The sequence below is a fragment of the Musa acuminata genome, chromosome BXJ3-10 (genome assembly GCF_036884655.1).
Source record: "Musa acuminata AAA Group cultivar baxijiao chromosome BXJ3-10, Cavendish_Baxijiao_AAA, whole genome shotgun sequence".
NCBI classification, from domain to species: Eukaryota; Viridiplantae; Streptophyta; class Magnoliopsida; order Zingiberales; family Musaceae; genus Musa; species Musa acuminata.
The window spans coordinates 27,046,658-27,058,480 of NC_088358.1; the positions used below are offsets into that span (position 1 = coordinate 27,046,658).

The 11,823-nt window shown below is 36.8% G+C and overlaps 1 protein-coding gene across 3 annotated transcripts; it reads right to left on the minus strand.

The window, feature by feature from the left end:
• Nucleotides 1-266: 266 nt before the first annotated feature.
• On the minus strand, nucleotides 267-9,028 carry LOC135583716 (probable catabolite repression protein creC). Of its 3 annotated transcripts, none has more exons than XM_065170830.1 (11): nucleotides 8,615-9,028; nucleotides 8,219-8,512; nucleotides 8,040-8,148; nucleotides 7,838-7,931; nucleotides 5,936-6,023; nucleotides 5,751-5,834; nucleotides 3,434-3,530; nucleotides 3,263-3,350; nucleotides 2,609-2,714; nucleotides 2,434-2,526; nucleotides 267-1,117 (listed from the first exon to the last, which is right to left on the minus strand). In XM_065170830.1, the coding sequence occupies exons 1-11, from the start codon at nucleotides 8,759-8,761 to the stop codon at nucleotides 689-691; spliced, it is 1,629 nt and encodes a 542-aa protein (XP_065026902.1). In that variant the 5' UTR covers nucleotides 8,762-9,028; the 3' UTR covers nucleotides 267-688. The 3 variants fall into 3 exon arrangements, with proteins under 3 accessions (XP_065026902.1, XP_065026901.1, XP_065026900.1); XM_065170829.1 differs by having other exon boundaries at nucleotides 5,936-6,020; nucleotides 8,219-8,533; XM_065170828.1 differs by having other exon boundaries at nucleotides 8,219-8,533.
• Nucleotides 9,029-11,823: the final 2,795 nt, after the last annotated feature.

Below are 11,823 nucleotides of genomic sequence, written 5' to 3' on the forward strand. Positions count from 1 at the left end.
TCATAGTTGCTAGTTTCAATGCCAATAGATAACCTCATGATAGGGATACTCTGATTTTTCTGGGTAAATCATGCACCAAAGCAGATGAATAAATCATGCACAATAACCTAACTAGTGTTAGAATAATAAATTGAAGTATACTTCTAATTAGAACTTGTATCTTCCAGAAGACTATCGTGTGAAATGTCTCCTAATCAAAAGAAAAATTGCAGCAGAAAGTGTGTAACAAAGAAGACAACAAGCCTTTCGAGAGCACCAGCAGAAAATTGTGAGCTAATAAAATCTTCTCCACTATGATTTACAGGACTACTGGTGGATTATATATTTGGAGAAATGTTTGATAGGCGGAAAGGGAATATATTTCCCACAATGCAATTCCACAATCGGACATGTAAAACTATAACATGCAAGCTACGGTATGAGGCTACTTTTGGCCTTTGGGTTGGAATATATCTATCTATCTACAAGAGAGTATATTCCATTATTTGCTCAGTTGCCACACAAACTGGCAGTCTCAACATACTGCTAACAGAAAAATCGTCCGGCGTAGAGCCCCCCATAAACTTCATCGACAACTCACTCTGGAAATGATGCCAGTGAGATTTGACAACCTCTTCATGCTTAGATTGAGTGGTCAAATTAACTCTGCATTCACAAAGAACGTCAATTGATGATTAGGCTGGCGATATCACGAAAAGAGAACCGATGATGATTGCTTGTAACAGAAACTGCTGTTCTTGATGGAAGATGTGGTAGGTCTGTCCTTCACGCTAGCAGTGGGCACAACTGCCTCGGACGAGCTTGATTCGTTGCTCTCGGCATGCCTGGGCCTCATCCATATTTTGATATGCCCCTCCCGTGAAATTGTGACAACAGATTCATTAGTAAATATCAACTCAGAAAGGGGATCCACATGCGCACGATGGGCAACTAGAGGAGAAATTTTTGGCACATCTCTTATGCTCGGAGAAGGCTGGAGGGAGCCCACACCACAAACACTATCCCAATGAGCAGCAGGACTTCCACTGTTGAAAGTAGGTGAACCACCAGGAGGACCACAACGCAGTGGCACAACAATTTCGTCCATGGCCAAGTCCCACAAAAGTAGCTGTGTGTCCTGCAAGCATGTATACCAAAAAGATCTTTCAGACAGAAAGAGAGAAAAAGCACAAACCTGGATAGTCAATAATTGTAAAAAAAAAGCTACAAAATCAAGTACCACATCATCTTGCAAATGCAGTGTCGACAGAAAGCAAGCAACATACAAATGATACTTAGAAATTCAACAAAAGGAGGTGATGAAAAGCTTACAAGGCATTTTACCGCTCAGATTTGTGGTCAGTGGTAACTAACTAAAACCAGATTCTTCGGTGAAAATAAAAGGTGGAATTAACCACCTCATTTCCAGACAGAAAAAGAAACAAAATCAGACAGATGGTCAGCAGGAAGTTAAAACCAGTTAAATCAAGCATGCTTGTCTAGTTGTTTACAGCTATGTACATGCATGTTGGTTTCCACTTTCCACAAAAGGGTCCAAGACTCATGAAGAATAATCTAGCATGAACTTGAGACACAATCATATGAATAAGCAATCTAAAGATAGAAGTGTCATTGAAGGAATTTTTAAAGAGTAGAAATTATGAAAGTGATAAGGAACAAGGATTCCAGCTAAGGATGACAAAAAGACAATCTATATTCATGAGACAGAAACCAAGAAGAATAACTAAAACAATATGGAGAAATTTGTGGAAAATTTAAGAACCTCATAGCATAAGAAAGCATAAAACCCAGTGATGATAATCTGCAATGAGGGTTGTAAGATGTAGATAAATTGAACGATAATAGAAAGAGAGAACAAAAAATTGAAAATAAACACTGGCCAAACTTTTGATGAGTAGAGTCACATTAAATCTTAAATAATTCATTTGCAGTTAAAAAAAAATTCCATTGCCAATTTTCTCTATATTGGAAGAGCAAAATACACTGCTCTTAATTAAGCATTTTAATCTTTTAACCGAAACCATAATACAAAACATCATACAAGAGTGTAGGCATGCCGATAGACTACACACTAAGCTTTAGTGTATGAGATATTTTCTGGTACCAGCCTCATAGAACTCCATCTTAATCTCTTGTTTGTTACACTAAAGGTCCAAACTGGGAAAATTAACTGAAATTCCAAGTAGTCAAACTGAACTGCTATGTACAAAAATAAGTCAAACTACATACAACTCATACAAGATTAATTGCTACAGACTAATAAGCATTTGATGCTAACAGATCTGACATCCTCAGAGAGCATTCATTACTGATAGTCGAGGCTCAATTTCACACTGTATTTGTAACAGTGTGTGAAAGAAAAACAGACATCAAGCATATTCTCAGAGCTTCATCTTAGCTTGTTTAGTTGACTTTTGCATAGGCATAGTTTACCTGACCGACAGAACCAAAACGATAGACGACATTTTCTCCTGTTCCTTCTGAATTTGGTGTTGACCAATACGAATCAAAAGCAACTCCACTAACCTGCCAATCAACTTATTAGTATGTTATAAGTGACCAAGTGAATATTAAAGCCATTTGACATCTGACTGCATGACAAACTTACCCATGAATTATGGCCCTCACCGCAGGCTACTATCTTCCTTTCTTCAGTACTCCAAACTTGCACTAAATCATCTTCTCCACCGGTCAATATATACTTTCCATCCGAACTAAGAGAGTTAATAGCAAATCCATAGTCAACTTTCTTCAAAAAGAAACAAAGACTTGACAAATCCAAAAAGTTCATCAAATGGACAGTAATGAAACTAACAAAGATACACTTAAAGTAATTTCCTAGTAAAAAACATCCAAAAAACACAGATAAGGATACTGATTTAGACCGGTGCATGCATAGACAGCAGGGTTATTTGAGAAATCTTAACAGTCCCACTTACAAAGGATAGAATGCTCAAAAGCTCATTGAGCTCGCAAGGCACATGCAAGACAACAGAACAGAACACGAATATAAGAAGAAAGCTTTGTCTGTAGTAGTGAGAAAATACGTAGTTAGGGTCCAAAGATTGGATGTCATCTGAGCTAATTGAAAGGCTAGTTTTATCACATTGACATGGGCAGTAATTGAAAAGTATGGCAAAAGCATCTATGACATAGAATATGTACAACCATCGGGAGAAAATCTTCTACTGAGCGTGCAGAATATATAGTCCGAGAACTGTAAGCACATGTGAAAGTTAATCATTAGACTCATCGTAGCTACCTCCAAGCGCAACATAGCAAGGCACCATAATAGCTTCTCCCACCAAATTTTAGTTGGTCTTTTGCAAAATCAAATACTCTTAAGTAACCTGCAATAGGAAGCTGTTAAAGGTTAATCTTGATGTTGCAAAAACACAGGATAAGGATCTAGAGTTCTCGAGCAAATGGATACCATCTCTACCAACGGTGGCCAAACATGTTCCATCAGATGAAAAAGATAAACTATTGATTGAACCTTGATAAATATGCCATCTAGCGATTGGATTGCTCTGCAAGAACACCAAATAACATCAGCAACTAAGAATCAAATATTTCCAAACGAACATCACAAACTAGTCCTTAGGTGTCAAGAAAGATCCAGTCAATAAAGATCTGATAGAATCCTCGAGCGACAAAATGAAAATTAGCACACTGTAGGCATCAAAGATATGCACACTGGATAGGATAATAAATTACTCTGGTCTAATAAGTCAAATTTGCTGGATAAATGAGATGATGAGATTTCAACCTCACAAGGAAAGAAGCCAGACAGGTATTTTATGAATGTGAACACTTGTGCCTATCTTCACAATGGACTAACTTTGTACTTGGTATCTGCACATGCCCTGCATGAGTAGGGGCAATGTAAGAGAACATTGCACTCTTTATTTCTTTGATCAAATTCTTTTAGTAAACTGGGTTACAACTTACAACATCCAACTTTTGCATTACATTAATTCTATATGATAGCATCAGGCACATTAACGCAAGCTGGGGTATAACCAAGTCGAGATTGATCGAATTAATCTTGTTCACACTCAGCTTTAATTATTAGTTAGGCCTAAAATCTTGATCAAACAGGTCTCATTATACAAACTATTAAGCGCAAATAAGCAAATTCTCAAGCAGAACCAAGCAGAAGCCTAATTCACACTGATTATTTCAATTTAGCCAAGCTTAGTTCAAATTTAGTCACGCATAAATGAAATGGATTTCATAGTCCACATAAACTTCAAAGTCCAATCAAGCTTGAACCTTCCAATCTTAAGCCAAAATCGAAGTTGTAATATGACTTTCAGACAAGAAACTCCTTTTCGCTCGGTCTGATACATAGTGACCAGCATGTAACCTGTAGAGTGTAAACTAGCACATGGACCTGACCCATTTTGGGCGGAGGGATCATGGCCGCTGTGGTCGGGGAGGTTGCGGTCGACGACGAAGAAAGGGATCGTGGCCTAAGTTGGATTGTTGCTTCCCCTTCTCACTCTCGCTGTCATCTTGGTCTTCTTCCTCACAGTCACTGAGGGCGGCAGCGACGGGGGAGCGGGAGATGAGCTCGCCCTAGGCCGGATCCCGGCCAGATCCGACTGTCGCAAGAGCATTGCAGAGTGCCTCGCGGGGGATGAGTTCGAGCTAGGGATGGAGGCGACCTATCGCATCCTCGGCCGCTCCGCCATCACCCCCTTTCTGTCTCTCGAGATGGAAAGGGGGTGATGGATTCTTCTTCTTTTACGAAGAAACCATCCTCGCTTGCATGCGAGATGGTTTCTTCTTAAAAGAAGGGTGTACCACTCGGTATGCCCTACCGTATCATTCCGTACCGAGCAAAGCTTGGTATACCAGTACGGTACGAAATTAAAAACATTGCTGATAACCATGACCTTCCTGGATATATGTTTGATTGATTCATATCATCTTCATCCATTAATAGTAGGATATAAGCTTATATGGAAGATGCAATAATTCCAGTAAAAATTTCTCTCATTTTACCATCCAAATTCAATTAGATAACTGTATGACATTCATGACATGGTTGCATAACAGTTTGAAAGATTTCTTGAATGTAGTAAAATACAGTGGTCATTTTGCCTTTTGGTTGCACACTAGCGAAACCAAGTCATGTGGTAGTGGTGTTTCCTTTTTTTTCTGACTTCCAAGAATTTTATCCATGAATCTTTGAACTCGTCATCACCATATCAACTTTTACAGTCAAATCTACAAGAACACAGAAAAAAAAGAAAAGAATGATCCATGATAAAATTCATGTGAAAGCATCAAACAAAATTAAAGAACCAATGCCTACTTGTACAGCCCACAAACATAATGCAGGAAACCTACTAACGAAATTTTCTTAAAAAAAAAAAAAAGAAATTGTAGCAAGCATAACATAGAAGGACCTGAAGATGAAATGGATTAGTATAGCTGAACTTATGGCTAGAAGAGAGACTGTTAAGGCCCAACGAAAATAATGTTAATTTTTTTTTACTTGACACAATAACAGAAGATACTAACTGCAAGATATCTTATAACACCAAATACATGCATCTATAGACAATGCATATGATGTGCCTTATAATGGTGACCAGAATTTCATTATCATTATATCAATTTCACCAACATTTAATATGACAAACAAATATCTCCTGAACACACGATCATGTGGCACACAGAAGAAGCATAAAGTAAATCCAATTTTGTTTTAAAATGTAAAAGATATAGCCACAAGTTACCTTAGGTGACCGTGCATGTGCAACTGCAAATTGAGCTTGATCTTTAATAGCAGGAAAAGAACAATCAGCAGTACCATCTTTGTTCTGAAGTAAAAAAAAAGTACCCATTTCAGCTACCATTCAAAAGACACAAAAAGGAAAAGATAAAACTGAGAATATGATCACATAGTTTGTTAATGACCAACCCTTTCATACACATATATGTTTCCATCAGCATGACCAACAACAAATGTGCCATCACCTTCTGGAACCCAGGCAATACAAGTGCATCTACTGCAGAAACAATGAAAGTTCATCAATCATTAACAAATAACTGCTAATAACAAAGCAACCAACAGACCAGAAAAACGAAAGTAATACAATCCGAGAATGCCCGAACAACCTTGCAGCCAACCAAAGTTCAGCAATCAATAACAAATAACTGTTATTAACAAAGTAACCAACAGACAAGAACAACAAAAGTAACACAACCCAAGAATATGCCCGAACAACCTCCCAGCCACAGCTACTCTCCCCCTCTGACAAGCATACATACAGAGATAGAAATAGAGAGAGTGCCAAATACCATAAATACAAAACAAAAAATAACGAAAATATAATGACAAGGTGCTTTTTTCCTCCATCACTATTGACTACTAGTCTGGTGTTCAGGGAGAAACTCTTCTTCAGAAAGAAGTATCTAACATTTAAGGGGTCTAGAGCTTGCTTAAAAATCTAAAATCTGTTCTACATACACAATCGGTATCAAATTTCTTTTTATGATAAATTCTCTATCAAAAAAGAGCTGAAGTGTCATGAGCCATAGTTATGACAACCAGTTACCTCCTAGAACATAAAGCATGTGCCATGACATACATGAGACAGATGATGTGCCAAATCTAAATGACATTACAAGTACCTACAACCTGTGATGCCTTCACCTTACATACCAAAACCATTTTCATTTGAATCGTCATTCTAGACAAAATAACAAGCTATTTTATGATTGGAAAACATTTTTCTCACCAAAACATTTAGGAGTTATATAGTTGTGCAATCATCTTCTACTGAACATTTCAAAAATCTTATATAGTTGTGCAATCATCTTCTACTGAACATTTCAAAAATTATATTGAAGCAGTCAGCTATCTTAACCTCATATACCATCTATTAGGTTGTCCGCAAGTTACCTGCCAAAGGAGGTACTTTTCTTCATTTTACTACTTACTAGAATCAGATTCTCACAAATAGAAGTTTGAACTTTATCCTTTATTTTTGTCTTCTTTTTTATAAATCAGAGAAGAACCATGAAGGTTTGCAACATTGGTAAGCTCTATCTTGCAACAACCAAGGAAGATATGCAATCCCTCCATATCCTAAAATATATCGCAAGAAACCCCTCTGGTGCCAAAATAAACAACAATTATGAAATCTTTGAAATCATGGCTGGCCTCATGGAAATTTGCATGGACTTTTATGTATTACATGTGATACTAAGATATACAGTGGCCAGAAACAAATGCTTCGTCTGCTTCTTTTTGCCATATCAACACCAAGTATTTCAGGCCTAAAAAATCATACCTAGTTTCTAAATGAGAGAAGTCTTATTTGACATAAGTTTCCTGGATGTATTTTTCCTTCAAAGACAAGCTGTTAAGACACAACTCATTCATCATTGACAAATCAAAATCCGAAGAGTCATCTACTAAATAAACTAAGGTATAATATAATCAGTATTTTGCAGAAACCAATACTGATAAATTTTACAATTCATGGCTTTTTTTTGGCCTAAATATGAAGCTTACTTACCACCTCAAGAAAGTAGTAAGAATTTTATTTTAGTTTGAAAGAAACTGATCTAACAATTTTGAAAAGCCGATTAAAGTTATTTAGTTGCTAAGTTGCTGCTGTATGACGCACCATGGGCCATAAAAAAAGCAGGCATGCATGTTCCACATCATCTCATGTAAAATAAAAAGCAACATACAATAAAAACTGGTGTGTGAAAACTAGTTATTAGTTTATAGAAGGGCATCGATTACAATATCAGAATGTGGTCAGTTACAATAGTTGAGCATTTCAATTGTGGTTCAGTGAGCCATACGTGCCTATTATTAATACTGCCATCTTTGTTGTAGTGGTGAGCAGCAACAAGCTTCCTCCCTGGATCCTGTAGTTGTTGCCTCAAAGACACTGAATAGACTAGAAAACCATGCACGTAAATGTAAGTTGGCTGAACAATGATCCATCATTCTAACAAGCAAATGATAGATGATAAGTTAATTGTAACTGATAGGTATCTAAGCTGACCGTCTCCAGTGTGCAGACCAATGAGCAAATCATGCCCACCCTTCGCCTCTGAATCAAAGGCATGGCAAACTGGGTTCGAGTTGCTGAAATGTATGGACTTGATAGGATCCTATAACGGATTCGGTCGTGAGATAAAATACAACCCACGTGAAGCAAATCTGAACCACTAGATGAAAAACCTTGTCCTGAGAATTGAGATCACTGATGAAAAGAGTGTCGGCCGAGTTGAATATAAGATAAGTCCCTTTGTCGTCAAAATTGGCCACCGGCTGCGAACTGCCCGATCCCGTTGAGGCTCCCGCAGACCCTCCAATCCTGCTGCTCCCCGACACCGGCCGACTCACCCCATTACCACCAACAAAACTGAGCGCCCGGCTTCCATTTCCTGCACCAAGCAACCTAGCTGCTGCTGACCTCACTCCACCAGAGCTCGGAATCGACGGCGTGGTCGAAGCCTGGGCCGTGGGCCTCTCCTTCATATAGGCGATCGTCAACTAACAAAAACCAACTTTTCACGATTGATCGATACAAACACGGGATGAACAAGCCCGAAACCCTATGCAAACAAGCAGTACCTGGGAGACGGCCTTGCCATGCGAGTAGTGTAGGACGGCGGCTGGGTGGGTCTTCTCGTACTGGAGCTTGTATCGGCCCTCGGGAGTCTTAAAATAGGTCTTGAGACTCGGCGACTGCGAGTTGACGGCGGCCGACGAGGAGGACATGATCGACGAATTAAACACCCTCGATCACTTCAATGGCGGCCGAATAACCATTCCTACAATCTTCTTTTTACCCCTTGATCGACGGAAATCGGAGACAAAACGAGAGACTGGATCACGGTCAGGGTTTCCGATACGGGGGAGAGTGAAGCGACGAGGTGCTCCTTCTCTCCTGCGTCCTTCTCCCTTGATCTCTTCTGCAATCGCGACGGTGGTTTCGAGGAGAGGAAAGAAGGAAAGGGAGACCGGAATTGGGATGGAAGACAGGTGGGCTTGGTTGGGGTGTGGAGTGGGGGGTAAAAATAAGATAAATAATTATTAAAGGGACGGTGTGATGGGGTTGGAATCGTGCCGTCGGTCGATCCGGACCGTCCAAATTTTGGATATCCATGTTGAATAGAGTCGCAGTGGTCCTTGGGGCAGAGTCAACGAACCCAAAAGACACTGACCAGAGAGGTGAGGGAAAGGCGTGGGTCCCACCGAAACATTAGAAGAACGGTCGGGGGTATGAATGAATAAGATATGATATTTTTAGAATTGAATTTGTTGAATATACGATATGACATGCAGGCATATCCCTCCGTGGCTGGCAATTGCTTAACCGACATGAAAATAATTAGGCATTTTTTTACTTAATATCTAAAATAATGATATAGTCCATGATAATTTTCAAAGATATATCCTATTTTCAGATTATTAAATCTCGATTTCATCATTTATCCATTCCAAAAAAAAAATAAAAAAAATCTCAAGTTATGGAGATAGATTTAATACATAATTAGAGGAAAAAATTTTAGTCAACGTACAGTTGTGAAATGTCCTAAATGCTTAATGGATAATAGATGAAACTATATTTTAAATATATATTAAAATAAATATTATTTTGGCATATTTATATTTTAAAGGTTATTAAATATTTGTATGGTATATTCATCCTTCTAGTATTTTTAATATTGATTCAAAAGAGAATACATTTTTTATTTAAATTAATAACTAAATAAAATAAATAAAAAATCCTTATAAGAAATTTTGTATGGCCCAAATATATAATAAATATAAAATATAATCTTACAATTAAATATAAATTATTTTGGTCTTATAGATAATATTGGTTTTTCACTAAATCATTTTAACAATCTTATAATTTAAAATAAAGTTATAGGATACTTTGAAATTTTAAAGATTATATTAGTATCATACAAATATTAAAATGTTAATGCCACCCTTGACAATCTTATAATTTTAGATAAAATCATATTCTACTTTTGAATTTTAAAATATCACATTAACATTTTATAAATATTAAAATATTATAGAATACTAAAATGCTAATACTATGGTGAAGTAGAACTAGTCTTTAAGTATTTTCAATGTATCATCTAAGTCAAATATGACTTGAAAAATTTATCAAATATCAATTTATATTTAAAATATTCATTGGACCCTTCGTACATATTTCATATGCATTCTAAACGCACCCATAAAATTGTGCATATTAATCATTTACATACTATTTGATATTTTTGTGTGCAAAATTGCATAAATATGACTCAACTAAGTGTTTTTTTTTTTTTTTTTTTTTTGCTTCTCCTTGTAAATTTATGTTTCACATTTATGTGAAAATATGTTTCAAAATATTATATATATATATATATATATATATGAAAAACTGATTTAAAATGTTTAAAATTGAACTCGATTTTTTGGTCATTTTAATGTGAAATTAAATCGGAATATTGAAAAAAAAAAAAAAAAAAAAGGAAAGAAAAAGACGTATGCGTCATCACCAGCTACCATTCTTCCCCTTTCTTTTCAAATCACAGTAAGATTTCATGATCTCATATTGTCATGCGAAAAATAGCACACAATCCACGAGAAAAAGAACACTAATCGATATGGTCGCACGTCGGTCTTTGGCTTTGTATTGCTCAGCATGATCCGTGCGAGCAACTCTAATCCCACCTAATATTTTGATCGAAATATCTATGCTGTCTGAAGATTGATGCTGAGAAATATGTAGATTTTGAGGCACCCATCATATGTGAAAACCAACGATGGTGTCGACTAAGGCTCCTAACATAATTCTTTTGATATTAGGTCAGGCTACCAAAATAAAAATAAAATATGGAAAAAAGAATGAGAGAATCCGACCTCATGAAGTTCTTCTTAATCATCTTCCGATGATATGATAATTACATACTGAGCTTTGTAGCAAAATTAATGTTACTGATATCGTTAAAGATAATGAGTAACAAAACTGATCGAGGGGAAAGAAACGTCAAAAACAAGCTCTGATTGATAGATACAGACAATACAAGTGTTTTTGATGAGCTTCTGAGCAAGAAGACGATTGTTGTCGGCAGAGGACAAGCAGCAGACAAGCTTCTGCTTCACGTCCGGTTCTGCTGTTGCCTCCACGGACGGAGACAGTGTGTACGTTTTAGGACAAGCTTGGAGAAGCTGAGAACAGCTTTTTTGGGTGCATGAACTCCCGAAGAGAAGAAGTCGCACCACCTCATACGAGATGATGCAGCAGAAGAGTCGAAGGTGGAAGACATGTTTGCTGCCGTAAGTGCAAGTACGTGATGCACAGGCACTGTTCCCTTCCATTCTACTTTGTTGACAGAGAATAATAGTAGCCGATGGCACGAGAACCATTAAATGATCTCAAATCATACACCAATGATCATAACATATACTTCACATGATCAAAGTTCATTCTGCATGTCCAAATCACGCAGCCTCAGTTGTCTGATTCCAACCTACCGGTGGTTGTGCTCCTGCATGAAAGGTTTTCTATCAACTTTCTGAAGGTTGATTTATCATGTCCATATGATTCATTGGAAATAAAATATATATATTTTTTCATATCCTTACAAAAATAATTTTTTTTTATTTTTAATCATATTATTATTATTATTATTATTATTATTATTAGTATTAGTATTATTATTATTGACCAATCAAAACTTATTTAATTAATTTATTTAAATCCGTATTAAGATGTTTGTCGTCGTTCAAAAATTATTTAGAGTTTCTTACGTTGTTTTCATTACAAAATATTA

Excerpts from the sequence above, each read along its gene's own strand:
- LOC135583716 (XM_065170828.1), bottom strand. The coding sequence starts at position 8,761 with ATGTCCTCCTCGTCGGCCGCCGTCAACTCGCAGTCGCCGAGTCTCAAG. Across the intron at positions 6,024-7,837 it reads GATGGCAGTATTAATAATAG|TAGATGCACTTGTATTGCCT; the intron begins GCACGTATGGCT and ends TTGTTTCTGCAG. Across the intron at positions 2,527-2,608 it reads GTGAGGGCCATAATTCATGG|GTTAGTGGAGTTGCTTTTGA; the intron begins GTAAGTTTGTCA and ends GTTGATTGGCAG.